At 41.5% G+C, this 21,562-nt stretch overlaps 1 protein-coding gene across 1 annotated transcript in view; it reads left to right on the top strand.

Moving 5' to 3' along the window:
- Window positions 1–21,562, top strand: part of nek11 (NIMA-related kinase 11) — a 76,206-nt gene that overhangs the window by 36,533 nt on the left and 18,111 nt on the right. The window contains exons 13-15 of the mRNA XM_082149337.1: window positions 2,999–3,138; window positions 5,818–5,878; window positions 20,024–20,120. Of these exons, the coding sequence (XP_082005463.1) occupies window positions 2,999–3,138; window positions 5,818–5,878; window positions 20,024–20,120 (298 nt within the window). The remainder of the gene's footprint in view (window positions 1–2,998; window positions 3,139–5,817; window positions 5,879–20,023; window positions 20,121–21,562) is intronic.

The following is a 21,562-nucleotide window of genomic DNA, read 5'->3' as shown; positions in this document are numbered from 1 at the left end:
CTGGAAGTCCTGAGAGGTTATCCATCAGTTCCTGGCTCTAATCACTTTATATTCCTCTGTAAATTAGATGTTTTAAACGAGTGCAGACCCACAGCTGTGCTCTTAGACGACACGGGGAGGATCCACAATGGTGTGATTTATCGATAGAGGACGCCGGGGTGCAATCAATGTGAATTTAAAATGCGTGTTTGTCTGAGATATTTATTGTTACTGGGAATAAATGGGAAATAAAATCGTGTAAGTATGTGGATTTGTATTATTAAAAATTAAAGAAGTGATACTTTGCGACGGGGTTTTGAGACTAATGGAGTCAAGTCTTTTGTCCTTGAAATTAGCTGATGTGTTTATTATATAGCTTCCATAAAACCTCATGCATCAAGTAATCTCGAAGGCAAGGAAAACCCATTGAATGAATAATGCATAATTAATGATACAAGTATAATTGTGTGCATGTTTTGTGAGTCGCCCAGCAGAAACACTGAGCAGGTTAACCCAGCTACTGTACATCATAAACAAAGTTAAATGCTCTTCTAGGATGGAATATTTATTCAGATATCATTATTTTACTTCTCTTGTCATTTTGAGTTCATAGTGTCATTTGCATGTTATTCAAGGACCTAGACAGCCATTTCTGATAATCTTCTTGAGGTTGGCAGCAATTAAACATACGGTCTGATTCTGCTCATGTCTGGAGTTAAACTATAATGACTACACCAGGGACTGCTGTGCCTTGGAAAGATGCCGTTCAAATGAATAAGCTCTGACAATAAGCACATTATGTGCAAACCTTGTCAGCATAATTGTCTCCAGCCTGTAACCGGCTCTTTAATTTGTTTGCATACATCACTACTGTTTGTATTATTAATTAGTATTCTGGTGTAAATAGAGTACATATAATAGAGTACTACATCACATGATTTTTTAAAAATTATTATAGCAGTTAGCCACGAGATGAAGATTATCTATCTATCTATCTATCTATCTATCTATCTATCTATCTATCTATCTATCTATCTATCTATCTATCTATCTATCTATCTATCTATCTATCTATCTATCTATCTATCTATCTATCTATCTATCTATCTATCTATCTATCTATCTATCTTTGCTCATTAATAAAGAATACATTTTATATTTGGTCACAGATAGGAATAACTTTTTTACAGTTTCTGGTTTATAATAACTTTTATAATCTCTTTGTTTCTGAACCTTTATGGCCTTATTAAAATGTGAGATTAAAATTCATCTGGTAAAGGTTAGCATCTGGCACAAAATGTATAACATGGTGTCTACACCAAAAGCGATCGGCGCGATGCGGCAAACACAAACCGAACCCATTATAATCCGCGATTCTGTCTACACTGGACGCGGCGCGACACGATGCAACAAATCCCTGACAGTAAACTGACACCCCATTCAGTTTAACATACTCCAAGTGCAACTCCCTTCGCACGCTACTGCTGACACGAAGGGCAAATGAATTTACAGTTGTCGTGTCCGGTGTAGACATAGTGTAAGGGTCATTTGCTGGGGAAATATTGGGAAAACTTGACCCCCCAGTAAGTGCTCTCAGTATTTGAGTGGAAAGTAAATGGCAAGAAAACAGCTAATGGTTGTTTGTTTGTGTCATTAACATGGCTAATTTGAATCAATAAAGTTAGGAATCGGAGGGTTCTCTGAAAAATGCTGACTGTCTTCCATAGGGTTTTTCATTTATCTTTATCATTTATCATTTAAATGTGTAATTATGTGTAATGCATTTAAATTTTAATTTTAATGGATTCTAAAGGTAAAATAAAAAAGGATGACCCACAGTCCTCTTCTTCAGAACAAACTTCTACAATCCTTGGCAAACTATAACCTAAAGTTCCTCACAAATGTGCATAAATCCTTCTAGAAGAGGATACACATTTTTGTGTGTGTGGATATTTCTGTATAAAACAGACATAAACAGAGTCAATGAGGCAGGACTGAGGTCTGAACACATGATCATTTGAAATGACACAGAAGCTTCCTGCACAGTGATACAGTAGAATGCTCTTTCTGCTTTTTGTCATGACTAATCCTCTTTACTGGATAAAACAGATCTGCAGTGTTGTAAATATGCTCCCATTGCTTTTTTCTATATTTCTAAATTGCAGGTTGCTCTTTCATTGGGGAGCAGCAATTTAGACAGGCCTGGAAAACAGAGGATGGTGTGATAGGCCTCAGGTTTCTCGGCTTATTAGATCACACACACACACACACACACACACACACACACACACACACACACACACACACACACACACACACACACACACACACACACACACACACACACACACACACAAAACATGATTGCAAAAGAGATGTATTTTGTGAAAATACATGCTAACGATTGGCTGTTAATAAAGAAAAATGCATTTTGCATCCAGATGGTGCAGTTACATCATCTACCAGCAGGGGCTAACTGGAACGTGCTAACCAGCCAAACCATGATTTATTGGCTTTTGTTCTGTTTGTTCTTGGGTGTGCATGTTATCCCTGGTTGTTGGTCTTGTAAGGTGGATGTTCGGGGGATGCAGGTGTAAATGTGCATGCTGATGCATTGCAGTTCTCTTTCAGGCCGAAGGATAGTGCTCAGTTGGTGAGCTCTACAGAAGAAAATGAAACTGTTGCGAATGTGAATGGGAAACCCCACAGAGTAAAGTACAGTCTAACAGCCCTCTCTTGCTCCCTCCATCTCTCCTGCCATCTTTGTGTCTGATTGTGGAGGTCCAGTCGCTGGCAGCTGTCTGATAGAATCAGATTGGTCGCAGGCCCAGGAATTCATGCGTGTCTGAGAGGTTGTCTGTGTTCATTTGTTCACAGAAATGTTTGGTGCACTACAGCGCAGTGTAATCAAGCAGAAAATGTGTTAAAGTGTTAATGATAGAGGCTACCTGTCATTTCATCACACTGCTCAACAATTTCGAGTATCGGTTAAATCTTTGCTACCTTTTAATCGTTTCAGCAATCCCAGAGGATCCTCAGGTGGCAGAGGCATTTTATTTCGTGGATGAATTTGAGTCATGCTCGGAGGCAGATTCAGATGGAGAGGAAGACTCAGAGGATAATCTCCCCACAGACCCTTCCTGTCAGACATGTGGACAGGTGAGGAGAGATTCGCCGCCGGAGAGAAACTCCTGTCAATCAGCTTGTGTGACTGTGTGATATTTACATTTAAAGATGTCTCCATAAATTGTACGCACCGTAATTAGAGTTTTCACATGAGATCTGTCAGCAAATCAAAAGAGTTTGGAGTTTTGGAAATTTACAGTGCAAGATATACACTCTTTTCTTGTAGCTCTACAAATTAAGCTTTAAAAATACATCACAAATTAAGGTACTCTACCTTTCGAAATCTTTTTTTTTTTTTTTTTGAAATTTATACTTTTATCAAAATATCAAAAGTGATAGTAAAGACATTTATTATGTCACCAGAGTTTTGTTTATTTTTTTTTTTACTTTTTGATTCCTGAAAATTAAAGGTATCACTGATATGTATCACATGTATGATTTAAATATTGACAATAATAAGAAATGTTTTTTGAGCATATTAGAATGATTTCTGAAGGATCATGTGACACTGAAGACTAGAGTAATGATGCTCAATTCAGTTTTGCATCACAGGAATAAATAAAATTTTAAAATGCAATAAATAGACAAATTATAGATAAAATAGACAGTAATAATATTTCACAATATTAATGTTTTTACAGTATTTTTGATCAAATAAATGCAGCACTGGTGAGAATACGAGACTTTTGAATGGTAGTGTATATGTGGTAAATATAGTAAATTCCTGGACTTAAACATTTTATCATTGTTTTATAATTATTATATAGCTTTTATGACCTCACATGAATTGAAATACATATGTACTTTTAAAAATGTATTTGTTGCAATGCAGATTTGAATCTAAACCGCCTCAACTACCCATATATGTTAATGCCATATTTCCTTCTATCCTCAAGGTATATCCTCAATCCTCTTTTCCCTTTCAGTATCTTTTTGAATTATTCACACTAAACTCAAAGACACCCTCAAGTCGTAATAAGCTGTCATTGACAGGATCATCTGTTTATGAAGCATAGAATAAGATGAATTCAGTCATATCTTACAAGCACTCAAGTCCACAGGTTATCGTTAATGTTCAAGTAATATGATACCACTCGTCTGCGATATTATAGTCTGGATTATGCAAATGCATTTTGTCCATAGAAGGTTTCTCAACCAAGCTCAACCTCATTATTGCAAATACTTTGTAGTGCTGGAGTTCAGTGGCACAACAGCAAACACATACGTTCAGATCAGGTGTGATGGAGCCAGGGGCTCATCTGGACTCACAAGAGAAAACTACATCAGCAGACTCTTAAAACGGCAATCCAATACCAGGCTTCAGCACGATTCGATCAGGCCAACCGAGAATAGATTAAAACTATTTGTCACAATTGAGAGAGAGGGAGAAAAACAACTTCGAATCGAGATGGTATAAGTATGAAACCAAAGGAGAGAGTGGAATAGACTTCTGCCCCAGTGGATATTTGATAATTAGCTGGCTCACAGTGAGAGTGGAGCTGGTGGTATTTGTGCCGCCAGTCTTGGCTGGGTGAGATTCCCCGGAATGGAGGACAGAGGAATTGCATTTGGTAAATAGCTGCATAATACATACTGTAGCTGGTCCTTATTTGATGGTAACTTTTCTTTTTTTCTATTCTCATTTTGCACAGATGGCATGACTTGATACCCTTGAACTGCCCAATGGCCTTCCTTCACTTATGCACTTGTGTCTCATACACAATGAATTTGGCCCTGCTTTCTGCAAACCAATTGCAGTTTGAATATGTTTTTTCTTTAACAACATTTTGTTTCTTCAACCTCTGGCACTTTTCTTTTTGCTACTTTTCAAATGTTTTTTTTATGCATATTTTTATTGTTTTACCCAGACCAGACTTTTAATATTAAAATATGAAATCCACCATGAAAATATTGCATTTTTAAAACTGATAGTTTATTGAGTGAAATAACCATGAATCATTTTCATATTTTATTTGTAAACAATTATTTACAGTTGTTTTTTTAGTCTTGTATATTAAATGTGAATAATTTCCAATCCAATGTTAATTATTATTACTATTATTATTATTACATATTTGTGTATTTGGGGAGTATATGAATCTGCCATTTATTCCAAAAATATTGTAAAATTAGCATTTGATGGAAATGTTCCTGATGTTTCACAAAAATGAAAAATAAATATTCCTGGTGATAAATGTACATGAACTTTTGGATATTTTAGTAGATATTTTTTTGTGAGGGTGTGAATATAGGACTTTATTTTCTAAAAGTCTACAAGGTCCATTGTTGAAGAAACACCTAATTTTGTTGATGGACCTTTAGTCCTCCTTCAGACTCATTCAGTCTGTATGTTCCTTGAGACTTTCATCAACAAGGGGAAGGCCTCAAGGGAGTAAAAACCATTCAGGTTGCCTTTATCATGGTGCCACTTCCTCCCTCCAGGTCATGCTATCATTACAGATAGGAGACCTGTTGATCCCAAATGCTGTTTATAGAACCTGCATTTCAAGAGCCTTGTGTGGCTAGACTTTCATTAGGGAGTCTAGCCACAATCATGGTTTGATCTAAACAGAAGAAACCCTGTAATCTCCAGTAATATTGTAATGTCTCTGTAAGTAGGCCAGAAGGAACATATGGTGTGTTTCAAGCATCCTCTATCATACATCACAGCCTGAAAATGACCCCTTTCATGTGTGTCCTTGTGTATCACAGGACAGTGACCTGGAGGCCATGATCAGACACATGGAGAATGTTCTGGATGGTGACTCAGATGGTGAGTACGGCTTATGTTCCCGGTCATTCCACACAAGAACATTTATTGGTGATAGGCCTGTGTACCAATACAATACAACCCCACTGGCAGGTACACTCCATTACTAACATGAGATATATAGCTTATTTCTCCAATACTGACCGGCCAATTTCATGAGAGGTCAGTGCACATACACAAAACTGAAGGTCACAGGCCTGTACAATGACACTTCTTCTGAAGACATGTGAGCATGCTCTTTTAGCTCCATACACGTTGAGTGAATGATCCATTTGCTTGGTGCACCCCTCTGAGCGCGTGATATTGAGTTTTTTTTTCTTGTTCCTGATGACTCTGGAGTGAGAATGTCAGGAAGCCTGTTTGTCTGCCACTTGAAGCCATGGCGACATTGATTAGGTAATTCAGTGAGGCTATTTACAGGCTCTGACCACATCCGATCAGTTCTGTGCATTTCCTCATCGAAAGAACGGGAGTATTTCTGTTCAAATCTCAGTTTCTTTCCTGGTTTATTTGACCTTCTTAGGTTTCAGATGCTTTATAAAAATTGGCATCTTGAACATTGACATCTTGAACCACTGACTTTATTTAGATTTTCCTAAAAAGTACCATATTCTAGACAAATACCACACTGAATGTGCACATTTATTAACCCATAGTGAACATATGCTTATTTTATTTTATAATTTATATATATATTAAAAAAAATATATATAGGCTATATATATATATATATATTTTTATATATATATAAATTATAAAATAAAATAAGCATATATATATATATATATATAAATATAATAATAATAATAATAATAATAATTATTATTTTTATTTTTATTTTTTTTATTTTTTATAATGCATTATTTCATCTCTTTTTATGTCATTTAAAACCAAACAAACTTTGTAAAATGTTTGGTTTGAGAGGTGTGCTTGTACTTTTATCAAATACAATGGTATTCATATATTTCGAAGTGTGGTTTAAGTGTACAAACACTTTTTTAGGCCACTGTGAATGAGTATTTGTATTGCATTATAGCATTTATTTGTGAGTGAGTTGATATGCATTCTGATATCTTCATTTCTCAATAGTCTGTATGTCAAAGTATTGTTTAGATACATTTCTAAATCCTCATATCAGGCCATATATTTGAAAAATACTATTCAGCAATCCTCACTTCTGAACTCTGCTTATCTGCAGAGTTAGATAAATGATAGCGGTGTTAGGACAATGCATGATGGGTAATATCAGCACAGCCCAGGGTTGATCTTTTAGACTCAGTAAGAGAAGAAACACTTTTCTAAGCTTATCTCCTTTCTTTCTTTCACCAGCCACCTTGTCAAGACAATGAGTTTCAGATTTGCTCAGCCATACCAAAAAGAATGGAGAGAAAAAAAGGGAGAGAAAACTAGGGAGAGAGAGGGAGTTTTCTCTCCCTTTTTTTTCTCTCCATTCTTTTGAAAATGGAGAAGGGAGAGAGTTTTGTGGCTCAAACTCAAAGTGGGAAGCAGTAGATTTGATTTCAGGTGGTGCATTCATGTCGAACCATCTGACTAAATGGCACTTCAAAAAGATGAATGTATGTGTACTTTTAATGACAGGTCAAATATAGTAACAAAGCGGTGCACACAGTGCTATTCATTTTATGATTATGCTGCCAAAAGTCCAACAGTGACATTTGACATACAGTCGACATACACAACACAATGCACAAGGTGCTCTGACACATGACTTCTGTGTCCCCTCATCACCTGCTGACTTCTCAAACACACACACACAATCTGAGTTTGGTTTGGTGAACATGTCACTGTGGCTGACAGCTCAGAAATGCAGCTTTCTGCTTGAGCTCCACTTTCACATCTCTGACTTCATTCAGCGCTGGTCTACAAAACAGTGTAGCTAAAACTTTACCAAACCTTTTGCTTTATGTACTTGTGTAAAATGTCTTCCCTTGGTACCTACTGTCCTCTATTATTCTCTAATAGCTATATGTCATGCAAGTCGTAAACTATAAAATTCTGCCATGAAAATGGCCTTTTCATTAGAGATTTGCTCATAAACATTCACAATAAACCTGAAAAATATGTTCAGATAAACACATTTATTGCTCTGAAGTAGATGCGCTGCTTTTGATTTTCTCATTTTTTAAAATTATATTAATATTCTACAGCTTTCCTGCATCATAGACAGCTTAGGACTGTAATGTATCTCTGTGATAAACTGAATCAATAAGGAAGCTTCCTTTAGTTTCAGACCTCTCACTTTTTAGAAACCCAATTCCTTTTTATATATAGTCAAATCAAAATGTATTCAGACACCTTCAATATTTCTCACATTATCACAGTTTATTCGTTATAGTTTAGAAAATGGTCATCAAATTTGACAAGAACTCAGAGTTATCAAATCAGTTGATATTTCACTGGTTAGACTGTCCACAAATGAATTTGGTTGAATAGCTGTTATTTCGATAATAGACAATTAGATAATATCAATTTAGGTCAAACAATTACCAAGCAATGCTTAATTTTGTTCAGTCTATGGTGTAAAAAGTTTGCATTAGCAATTAAAGAAAAAACACTTAAGCAAAACATGGTCAGGTCAAAGTGTCTGAATAATGTTTGGTCCCAAATTTGTATAAATTTTACTGGTAGTCACTGTATGAAGAATTTTTGGGTATAATATGTCACAGTTTACTTTTATTTTGCTATCATCACTATAGTGTCCTGCACCCACTAGTAAAACAATATAAAAAATTATATCTGGTGTCTGAATGATTTTTGGTTTGACTGTACATACACCACTGTTAAAAAATTTGGATTGTTAATATATATATTTTTTAGTTTTTAAACATTTTAATTTTTATGTTCACCAAGGCTGCATTTATTTAATCAAAAGTTAGGTTAAAACGGTTATAATTTAAAAATATAACATTTAAAATAGCTGTTCTCTTACGAGAGGTACTCTCGTACTGCGTAATATCTTACGCTAGGGGAAATCTCTTTTCCGCGAGATACTGAAGCCAAAAAATTATCCTTAACCCTCTGGAGTCTGAGCGTTTTTTTGGGCCCTGGGGGTGTTCTGACATGCCCTGACATTTGTGCTTTTTTCAGTTGCTTATAAACATATTAATGGCAAAGGTGTAAATTCACTCTATATAGCACAAACAGGACTACAATAATATGTGAGCCACATGTATGTACATGTTTTCATTTTTGAGAGAATAATGTTTATGCGTGGTTATCGAAAAAACTAAAAATTAAAAATTTTGAAATAAGGCCACAAAACACATACTAAATATGTGGCAATAAGACTTTTGACTTATGGATGTCGTCGCCTATAGTTTTTTCTTCAAAATTATGTGAAAATAGTCTTGCTTTATCGTTCACATAAAACCATACATTGATTTAAATTGATGTAAAACAGGTTTTGCTTGGAAAGCCAATATGCGAGGGGGGCGTGAACGAGGAGTGGTTTACACCTTAGAATACACCCACTCTGCATAATGATGAGCCATTCACTCAGGTGTGACACTGACTGAGCCACAATGAAAGGACAAAAGATATATTTAGAAGAAGACTTATATTGACCATTTAAGATTTTGCTTACATCTATCTTGTAAATATGTTTTGCTATTTTATTAAAATGGTTACAATTACAACAATAATTACAATTTCAACAATATTTCAAGTGTACTCTTTCTTTGTAAAAAAAAATGATTATAGGCCCTACATTTTATCTATGTATTCATTAGTTTGAATATAACCAACATTGGAACAGCTAACATCTTAGTTGATGACTTTATTTTTGACAAAAATCGTATTTTATATATAGAAATGGCTAAACAAAAGCTTATTTGATGTGGCAGTATATTCTACAGTAAAAACTGTACCCAAATCTACTAAACAAAATGTTGTCTTTCATATTTCGTCTGACTGTAACGTTGTTTTCATGAAATATTAGGGCATATTGTTAATTTGCAGTTTAATACGTTGCTTATACAAATAGCCTACATTTTATTTCAACATTCAGTCGATGTTTACTTATCTCAGTATAGCAATACAGTTTGCTAAAACATCATCATTCATTCACACACGCGATTTAAATTTAAACTGTCTTTGCCAGCTGTGGTAAACAGCGCGCATTCATGCCGTTTATTCATTCATAAACAGAAACCCACGTGAAGAAATTCACGTGAGAAGGAAAAAACGTACTTGTATTCCTCAGCTCGCTCCTCGATATACCCGCACTTCTGAGGGACATTTTCGATTAGTATTATTCCTCACAGCGCTGCAAGACGGTGTAAACAATGATCTAAATAAACGTGTGTGTTTTCTCGAGCTGATGGGGGCGTTCACAGGATTGCCCCAGCCATTTGCGTTTGAATAGCGCGCGCTCTCCGTGGGCGGGGCCGATTATAACGTAATGAGATGAGATGAGCTCGACTGGAATCGCTCTCTTTTAATACAGATTTCACAAGATGAGAATAATTGTTTTTTTATATAAATGACTTCATTTAAAAGAAGAGAATTCAAGCTTCATGCCTGTCTGTCTGTATGTCTGTTTGACTGAGTATTCGCTGAGTTATTGTTAATTTTCGGACGCGTTTCAGAATGGACTTCACTGGCAGAGAGAAGGCAGAACTCGCTTCGTGTTTATTTTTCTTTATTTGGCAAAAAGCACAACACTTTGTTTTTATTGTGAGTATACACAAAAATAATACACATTTAACAGAATCGATTGATGTATGAAACTCCTATGGAAAATCAAAGTCAACAGAGTATTTATGAGTTTCTTTTACACTAATAAAAAAAAAGCGAGCTGGTATCGCCGGCGATACCGTAGACCTCAGGGGGTTAATTTTGAAATAATGTAAAACGCGTTGCGGCAGCATGCAGACATAGGCGAGACAGCTCGCGCGCCTATTGGCTGCCCTGCGGCAACTGCAGCAGCCTATCGATAAGGCCCTATCGTGACGTCATCACCAATGGGGGCGCTTCGCGCCCCATACGTCACGTCCCGCCGAAACGGGCGTGGCCTGGGGCTATAAATATAGCATCGAAAGGCTAGCTTACCGATTTTTCATCTCTTCAGCGAAGCTCACGCATCGCTGGATCCAGAGAGAAGAAGCCGCGCCGTGGAAACAGCATTTCAGCGGGACGAGTTCGGTACCTGGAGTCGCTGGCCGCGCCGCCTTCAACCACCGTTCCTGCTACGCTATCCGGCGTTATATCCTTTTATTGCATTGTGTGTGTTCGCCGCCGCGACTCACACTCCCTTTCTAAAAGAGCAGAGCGTCTTTTTCAAGATGTCTCGTCCATCCTGTGGCTCGTGCCGAGCCCCACTCAGCGACGGGGACCGCCATGTCATCTGCGTTTCCTGCCTGGGTGAAGGACATGCGGCTCTAGCGCTCGCTGACGGCGGATGCCCTCACTGCGAGCTTATGCCTATGGCGACTCTGAGGACTCGCATGGCAACTTTCCACGAGCCTGCACCTCCCGCTTCGACGCCGCGCCGTAAAAAGCGCCGTGCTCAGCGGATCCCTGAGCCTCCCACCGAGAAAAGCTCGCCGGTGCGCCTGCCAGCTTCGCCGTCTGCTTCTCTCGAGTCTCTCACTCCCGGACAGTGGCCGCCGCTGGCCGCCGCTTCCGCCGGAGATGACAAGGAAGAAGCGGCAGTTTTCGAGGAGGACAACTGCTCTATCCTGGCTTCGGACAGCGAGGATTGGGCGAGCTCTGTGGACCTCGCCCCTTCTTCTGCCCGCGAGTCGTCAGGAAAACGGGCCAGCATTGAAGCTGAGCTGATGCGTCTGCTCACACAGGCCACAGAGAGCCTCGGCCTCGAGTGGTCCGCGCCCGCCGAGCCTACACGCAACCGTCTGGACGGCTGTTTTCTGCAAGGGGACCGCGTTTCCACGCCCTCAAGACCCGCCCCGTTTCTTCCTGAGCTTCATGAAGAACTGGCAAAGTCTTGGAGCGCCCCTTTTTCAGCCAGGCTACGTTCCTCTGTTTCGGCGGCATTCTCCGTGGTGGACGGTGCCAAAGACAGAGGATACCTCGCTCTCCCTCTAGTGGAGGAGGCAGTAGCAGCCCATCTTTGCCCGCCCTCTGCTGGACGGCGGACTAAGACGGCGCTACCTTCAAAAGCCTGCCGCGCTACTTCCACCCTGCACAGTCGCGCTTACACCGCCGCTGGGCAGGCTGCATCAGCGCTACACACTATGGCCACTCTCCAGATCTTCCAAGCTAACCTTCTCCGAAAGCTGGACGAGGAAGGCACGGAAGCAGTCAACGTGGCGGATTTAAGGAGCGCTACGGACCTCGCTCTCCGCGCTACGAAATCCGCTGCACAGGCCATAGGGCGGAACATGGCCTCTCTCACCGTTGCTGAGAGACACCTCTGGCTGACGCTTTCAGAAATGCCGGACTCGGAGCGCTCTGTGTTCCTCGACGCCCCCGTTTCTGCTACTGGCCTCTTTGGATCGTCCGTCAAAGATTTCGCGGACAGATTCGCTGAGGTACAAAAGACGTCGCAGGCCATGAAGCACTTTTTGCCAAAGCGCTCTAGCTCCGCATCAGGCCGCTCTAAACAGCCGTCTGCTCGCAGCTCGCAGCCACCGCCCCCCGCCGCCGCTTCACAGCGTCGACAGGCCCGGGACCAGAGACCACGCTCTCGCTCTGCCGGCCGCCGCCCCCCACAGCGTGGGACTCGGCCGAAGGTTGAGATGAAGCCCGAGGCCTCAAAGTCTTCCTAGCCAGCTTAGGAAAACGACGGTGTTCAAGCCCCGCTGCGGCCGGGTTTCCACCAAAACTTCCCGCTCGTCCAGTTCCATTACATGCGACTGTTCCAGTGTACTCTGCAGTAAACAAGTCGGTTGCATTACCCGCTTGCCTGTACACAAACGCCGTTTTCACGGCGACCCAGATAAATCCTGTAAAGAGCGTATTTTCTGGTATTCCGGCCACGGCCGACGGTGTTATGAGTGTAGTAAAAATGCCCACTGCCCAGTGCCCATTCCTACACACAGACACAGCCCGCCCCACAGGGCTCGCGCACATAAAATCGACTCATGTCGATTGCGCACAGAATGTAGTGAACGTGCCCACGTCCCAGTGCCCACAAACACTACACGCTGCATGTCTCTCGGTTTCTGTAAAAACGAAACCAACACACATACAACCGACTCAGGTCGATGGTGTTTTCAGTGCAAATGTGCCCGCTGTCCTGCGCCCACATTCACTCACAGACATGACGAATCCCTCGGTTTCCCACACGCTCGCCGTCTCTCAGCTACCTGCCGTGAGAGAGCCGAGCGCGGGCGAACCGCCCGCTGTGATCAAAACACTCCCCGCCTCGAGCGCTGCAAATGCGGTGTCTATAATACAGCATACCGAAGCTCCCCGGTCGCCACTATGTCACGACCAGAGCTCCGATCTCATTCAACCCTTAGCTATGCACGTACATGCGTGGGCAAAGCTTCCCGGTGTATCAGAATGGGTGCTGAACATTATAAAAAGAGGCTATTCGCTACAGTTCGCTCGACGTCCCCGCCGTTGTGCGGTGCGAGTCGAAACCACGGTAGAAAAGGAAGTAGCAAGTGTACTTCGTACCGAAATTGCGAAACTGTTGAGCAAAGGGGCAATAGAGCCTTTATCTCAAGCTCAGAGCGAAGGGGGGCTATACAGTAGGGATGTCCCGATACCACTTTTTGCAGAACGAGTCCGATACCGATACTGTAATTTTTGGTACTCGCCGATACCGATACCGTAACCGATACCTGAATTTTCACTGCATTTGTAATTTTTAAATGTATTAGTAGATAAACCAAAAGATTATAAATCATATTAGTTGGCTTAATTTGTTCATCAAATATATATATTTCTTTCAGTTATTTTCATGCTTAATTAAGCCTGCTAAAATGCATTGTATGAGCTTCTGTAAGCCTACTGTCACTGTTCATTCTATTGCTCTATCATATTTTATCTTTCATTTAATAGCACAGCACATATTTAGAGCTGCTTCAGCAGGGCTCAGTGCTGAGGACTGGGTCAGCGGTTCAAATGTTTGTCAAAACCAGTGAAATATCAATTATTTAATCCAATTTTGATACTACAACAAAAACTAGCAGCCTAATTAATGTGAATTTAAAACAAGTAAGCAGTCAGTAACAAAATAAAAACAAACAATCGAATTACAAATAGGACAAATATATACAATATAGAACAAAGAAAGGCTACAAATGAAATAAACAGTGTTTTTAGAGTTTTTCGGGTATCTAACAGTACAGAAATTTGAATAAAGTAATCAAATGTGAAAAAAGCATATTCATTACTGTATGAATTATATATAGATGGATATTTTCTAAAGTTGAAAAGGGTAGCCTATTTAGTCAAGAGCAGTGAGTATTTATTTCTCCTTTGTTTGATTAGCATTAAAACACAGAAGCAGGTTTATCAAACTGCTGCCCCTTTAAGACCGAACGCACAGACCGCACTTGAACATGCTACGTTCATTTGAGATATAACCGACTTTGTTTACTATAGGATACTCACCAAGACGGGCGTTATTACATTGTGTGTGAATTCGTCCGTACAAGCGCAAGACGTGAAAGACAATTTAATTCAGTATTCGCGCTGAGACGCTGGTTTGTGGGGCGCGCGCTTCGGATGTTTGCGTTCATGAAACTTCTTAACCTGCACACGTCCTGTAATAACGTAGGGAACCACTCGTTATACTTCAGTCAGGTAACAGTTCATGTTTTACTTTACTTAGGCTACATATACGATTTAGTTTTCATCCAAATAACATGTGCTGAGTGAACGATCAGCAATCAAGAGCATTCAACAGAAGTGCGCTCGCTCTCTCGCTCTCTCTCTGTCTCTCTCTCTCGTCAGTTAACGTTAATAATAAGCTAAAGCTACATGCAGAGCCGTCGCATAGACTGTGCGAACTGTGCGACCGCACAGGGCCTCGCGCCAATTGGGGGCCTCGCAATCCTGCTGTTTTTATTTTATTTAATTTTTTACTTTTTTAAACATCTCGCGGCACGAATGTAACAATTCTACAAATAAATAAAACATATCCAATTAACTGGCAGAGCATTCATTTCGTTCGTTTTTTTTTTTTTTTTTTTTTTAAATAAGAGAAGATCTAACGCTGAAATGTGTTATTTAAATCAAGTGACCAAAGTGCTCGCAGTGTTTTCTCGTGCGGCTTGCGCACACGCAGCACTGTCTTCATTTGGACGCGCGCTTCAATCCGTTGTGGATACTCTAACATAATGCACACAAATGTGTCCCTGCTTGATATACAACCACTGATTAACATATTCGGTTTTGATGAGAAAAAAAAACTAACGTTATACGTGAAAAATAAAACCATACGAGATCGGAATCGAACCTACAACCTCTGACACGCTAGGCAAAAGTTATACCACTGGACCATTTAGATATACATTGCTTTATTAGGCGGATTCATTGTTGGACAGTTGATTTTTTCCCCTCTGAAATAAATAGCAAAAAGTCATAGCTGAGACTATGTCCATGATTATGTATTATTCTACTTGATGAAAACGTATTACAGCAAGATTATGCGTGCAAAAGAATTAGAACAGCTACGTCCGTGTGACTGTAATTACTGCGCAATTGAGCATACACATCAAAGAGCAGGGCCTCGCATTTCAAGTTCGCACAGGGCCTCGCACACCACCAGCGACGGCACTGGCTACATGCCTCGTTTAATTTCGTTGCCATTGACATCCGACTGAACAAACTTTCCACTGATGTCTCGTCTGTTTAAACTAAGGCATGTGCTCGACCAGCTCGCGCGTCTATGCCTCAGTTCACCTCGACAAAGCACTCGCGGCGGCCAGTTTCGTTTCGCAAAATGGACGTGGTATCGGTGCGTGGTATCGGCGAATTTTTATGAGTACGAGTACGAGTATTTGAGGACAGTATCGGCCCGATGCCAGTATCGGTATCGGGCCATCCCTACTATACAGCAGATATTTTCTGGTTCCGAAAAAAGACGGGGGTCTCAGACCCATTCTAGATCTAAGACAACTGAACGTAGCGCTTTCAAAACGCAGGTTCAGAATGCTCACAACCAAGAAAATCCTCGCGCAAATTCGCCACGGGGACTGGTTTGTGTCAATAGATCTGAAAGACGCGTATTTCCAAATACAAATAGCGTCACGTCACAGGCGATTTTTGAGATTCGCCTTCGAGGGCCAGGCTTATCAATACACAGTCCTACCGTTTGGCCTGTCCCTAGCACCCCGTACATTCACGAAGTGCATGGACGCAGCCCTCGCTCCCCTGAAACTTCGGGGAATGCGAGTTTTGAACTACTTGGACGATTGGCTGGTTCTAGCTCAGTCACATACGGAGCTCATAGAACACAGAACCATTTTACTCGAACATCTCGAGAATCTGGGTCTCAAAGTCAACTGGGCGAAAAGTTCACTGTCTCCCAGTCAGAGAATATCTTTTCTGGGCACAGAACTGGACTCGCTGTCAATGACAGCTCAAATATCGCTACAGCGCAGATTGACTATTCAGCGCATGACAGAAACCTTCCGCCGCGGCACTATAGTCCCGCTAAAGAAGTTTCAAAGGATGCTCGGTCTCATGGCAGCAGCATCCACAGTTCTCCAGCTGGGTCTGCTTCGCATGCGCCCACTGCAGTTCTGGCTACAAGCGCAAGTACCGCGTCGAGCATGGACTTCAGGTCTCTTTCGTCTCAAGGTCGATCAGGAATGCGTCTCAGCACTGATACCCTGGAGAGCGACCGACTGGTACCAGTCAGGTGTAAGCCTGGGGACTTCCTCGAGTGTGAAGGTGGTGTCCACGGACGCCTCCACCTCGGGATGGGGAGCACTGCTCGAGGGCAGACCGTTTTTCGGCCAGTGGTCAGAACGGGAAAAGCTTCTGCACATAAACTGCCTGGAAATGATGGCAGTCGACAACGCGCTGAGGCGCTTTCGTCCCCAAATAGCAGGACACCACGTCTTGGTCCGCTCGGACAACATGTCAGTGGTAGCCTACATAAATCGCCAGGGAGGCATCACATCCCGAAACCTATACAGGTTAGCGAAACGCCTCCTGGTATGGGCTCAGCACAATTTGCCCTCGCTCAGAGCAGCGCATGTGCCTGGCCACCTGAATGTGGGACCAGACAGACTGTCCAGGAACAATGTTCCAGCAGGAGAATGGTCACTGCATCCGCAGACAGTCCAACTGCTGTGGCAGACATTCGGCAGAGCAAAGATAGACCTGTTTGCGTCTCAAGAAAACGCTCACTGCCCGGAATTTTTCTCAAAGAGCAGGGATGCGCTGGCCCACGTCTGGCCCCGCTGCCCGCTCTATGCCTTTCCCCCCATCACGCTCCTACCTCAGGTATTAGAGCGGATCAGGGAAAGCAGATGCTCAGTGTTACTGGTTGCTCCGTTCTGGAAGAACCAGGCTTGTTCCCAGTTCTTATGCAGCTGACGAGCACTGCCCCATGGCCAATACCAGTGAGGAGGGACCTCCTCTCTCAAGCCAGGGGCTCGATCTGGCATCCTCGCCCGGAGCTTTGGTCCCTACATGCGTGGGCCATCAACGGGTACCCTCTGATATCCCAGAGGGAGTGTTAAACACGATCATGCAGGCTAGAGCTCCCTCTACGAGACGGCTCTATTCCTCAAAATGGTCAGTGTTCTCCAGCTGGTGCACAGCACGCGGCTTTTCACCCCTGGACTGTGGAGTGACGGAGGTTCTCTCCTTCCTACAAGAGCTACTGGATGAAGGCAGAGCCCCATCCACGCTCAAAGTCTATGTGGCGGCTATAGCAGCGTTTTCCAAACCAACGCTTGGTCAGTCACTAGGAAGGAACGATCTGGTCATTCGGTTCCTTAGAGGAGCTAAGAGGTTAAATCCTCCCAGACCTCCCTCAGTCCCCATATGGGACCTTTCTACGGTCTTGGAGGCCATGAAGGGTGCCCCATTTGAGCCTATCCAGTCAGTAGATATCAAACACTTGTCTTTCAAAACGGTGTTTCTTCTGGCTCTCGCTTCAGTGAAGCGCATAGGGGACTTACAAGCGCTCTCAGTGAGCGCGACGTGTATGGAGTTTGGGCCAAATGACTCGAAAGTCATACTCAAACCAAGGCACGGGTACGTCCCTAAATCCCTCAATACACCGTTCAGGGCCCAGGTAATTTCCCTGTCTGCCCTGCCGGTCTCTAACGAGGAGAAGGACGCCAGCTTCCTTTGCCCAGTCAGGGCGCTAAGGGCTTATGTGTCCCGCACGTCTGTTTTCAGACAGACGGAGCAGCTCTTTGTTTCACTCTACGGACGTTCTAAGGGACTCGCCGTTTCGAAACAGAGCCTATCCAGATGGATAGTCGATGCTATAGCGCTGGCTTACACCTCTAAGGGCTTGCAGTGCCCATTAGGTGTCAGAGCACACTCCACGAGAGGCGTGGCCTCGTCGTGGGCTTGGTCTAGTGGGATTGCCTTGCAAGATATCTGTATGGCGGCAGGCTGGGCCTCCCCGTCTACATTTATAAGGTTTTATAACCTAGAGGTTCCCGCTCTGCAAGCTAAGCTGCTTTCAGTCTAAAAATCGGTACTGTCTGCCCCGAGTACGTCCGGCCCAGAATACCAAAATAGCGCGAGCAACGCTCGTTTAGATCGCGCAGCTCTATGGGCAATGTGTAAGACCCACTATATTCATCAGTCCAGGCCGGGGTCGCCCTGACTGAGTAAATACCATCACTATAACTGTTCTTATAGGATGCTGCATTACAGGAATGACGCTATTCTAGCCACTCTTCCTGGGCTCTCTGTGAGTCACTTATGATCATGTACTACATGAGCCCGGGCACCTGCCCTTGGGACTTTGGTGCTGGATCATAGCATGCACGGCGTTTTACACTGTTTCCCCTAGCGTAAGATATTACGCAGTACGAGAGTACCTCTCGTAAGAGAACGTACTCGGTTACTAACGTAACCTCGGTTCTCTCTAGAGAGGAAACGAGTACTGCGTATCTTGCCGTGCCTGCGCACGCTCCGGTTCGCTCCGGCGATGAAAAACCGGTAAGCTAGCCTTTCGATGCTATATTTATAGCCCCAGGCCACGCCCGTTTCGGCGGGACGTGACGTATGGGGCGCGAAGCGCCCCCATTGGTGATGACGTCACGATAGGGCCTTATCGATAGGCTGCTGCAGTTGCCGCAGGGCAGCCAATAGGCGCGCGAGCTGTCTCGCCTATGTCTGCATGCTGCCGCAACGCGTTTTACATTATTTCAAAATTAAGGATAATTTTTTGGCTTCAGTATCTCGCGGAAAAGAGATTTCCCCTAGCGTAAGATATTACGCAGTACTCGTTTCCTCTCTAGAGAGAACCGAGGTTACGTTAGTAACCGAGTACGTTTTCTTTTTTAATACATTTTAAAAGGTAATTTATTCCTGTGATGGCTGAATTTTCAGCATCATTACTCCAGTCTTCAGTGTCACATGATCCTTCAGAAATCATTCTAATATGCTGATTTGCATAATAGCGAAACAAGAAACATTTCTTGTTTCTAATACAAGAGACATTTCTTATTATTATCAATGTTGAAAACAATTGTGCTGCTTAACATTTTTGTGGAGACCACATACCATTTTTCAGGATACTTTTATGAAAAGAAAGTTCAAAAGAGCTGCATTTCTTTGTAGTTGAAATATCTTTGAAATTATTTTGAACTGTATATACTGTTTGTCCACCTTATTTTGCAATGGAAGTAAGCTATTTTCTCTGAATGTGCGAAACTTCTGTTTTATTAGCCACATTACTATTAGTAGAATAACAGTGAAGTAAACTGTAAAACTGTTTGCACTAAACATACTCATGAGGTGTCGTTTCAATAGGGAGGGGAGGTTATGAAGATTAGTGGAAGATTACAAGGGTATATGATTATTTAAAAAAAATAAAATAATGATGTACACAGATAAATTATTTATAATAAGCATTGCAATATTGTGTAAAAAAAAAAAAGAAAAAAAAAGAAAAAGATTTGCCCGTTTTGATTTCATGGTAATTTCATGGTAAGTCCAGAAACATACAAATTCAGACAAGTGAAGTCAGTCCAAACTTTTGTCTGATAATGTAGATTGTGTGTGTTTCAGGAGCTGAAGCAGAGGAAGAGAAGCCTCCGCTGGGTTCTCTGGGAGTGAGCAGCATCAATACCTCCATGGCTGAGGGCAGAATAGAGCGCATGAGACAGTGAGTGTTTCATCCTTGACTTGTTCACAGCCATCACCTGTAAGAGTTTCTCTCATTCCCCAGGCACCTCACAATGAGTTTTATTCACTAAAATTTGCATTTACCTTCATGCTCAGAAACATATTTATGGACAACCTATCCTTGATAAAGCTGTTTAGTTATTAAGTTTCTTTGTGTGTATATATATCATTTAATGCGTTAATTTAATTAATTTGTCATGGAAAAAATAACGTTAAAACGATAAACGCATTTAACACATCCATCCTGCCCCAGACCTACGTAGTTCATCTTACATTTCATCCAGTTGATTGGTGACGAACATGATGCAGGGCAAGAACTCGCTGCATTATGGAGCATTAAATGCCGTTAGAATGCATTTTCCCTAAAATTCAAGATATTGGGGCAAAAAAATTTGTCTCAGATTTATATTATATGATACTGTAGTTAAGCAATATCACACATGAGTAATGAGTAGCACACTTGTACTGTTTTTGTCCTGAATAGCATGAGTACAAATGTGATATTACTTAGCCTAAATACAACAGTTTAATTGATAAGAAGTAAATATTGTGTTATATTTTAGACATAATATTGTCTGTTTTTGCTCAGTTTTGCAAACGGAAATATTAGCTAAAGCCACAGGAGAAATGTTGTTCATCTCAGAGCAACACACAGCGGTGTTTCATTACTGACTGAATCTGCGTTTTCAACGATTTGGGTGAACCAACCATTCTATGCCCCATTCATAAAGAGAGCCATTTCATTACTGCCATTTAAACCAATCAAATCAATGAATGACTCAATGACTTACTCATTTAGACAATTATCACCACCTACTGGCAGTTTTAGTTTCTTATTAAGAGTAGGCTATTAATTTCATTTCCATATTAATAAAAAAACTCCATTAAAAGGATAGCCAAGCGCTGAACTCCTCCAATGATTTATCAGAAATAGTAGAATAGATGTATCAGAAAGTGCGTCACCGAATAAATAAAATGCATTTGAAAAAAATGCCATCAAAACTGTAGCGTTGGTTCTTGATTGTTTTAGCAATGATCATTTAGCAGTTTAATGGCTTTGTCATTTCCTTTTATTTCAATATTCTTAAAATTGCATTAGATTGCAAGGGCAGCTTCTGGTACCAATTTCCTTTTTGTATATCACTGTTCCACGTGTGATTCGATTCAAGCATTATATGAGCATGGTATGAACATTATATGAGCATTATATGAATTCAAAATTAAATTTAGGGGCCTCTGAACAGCATTCCCTAACGTGAACAAATGTCTGAAAGCACAAAAATGCATATTTATGGGTCTTTCTGTACGCTGTTATACATATCAATAAATGCGCCTGCTGTGTTAGAAACCCAATAATCTTGGTAACTCCACCCTGTGGTGTATTTAGCTACATTTTAATATGAGCTTCTGCTTGGAATGTCA

This window comes from Leuciscus leuciscus (genome assembly GCF_965113295.1).
Source record: "Leuciscus leuciscus genome assembly, chromosome: 20".
NCBI classification, from domain to species: Eukaryota; Metazoa; Chordata; class Actinopteri; order Cypriniformes; family Leuciscidae; genus Leuciscus; species Leuciscus leuciscus.
Note: the sequence above shows the minus strand (reverse complement) of the source record. Positions and strands in the feature narration are given on the sequence as shown.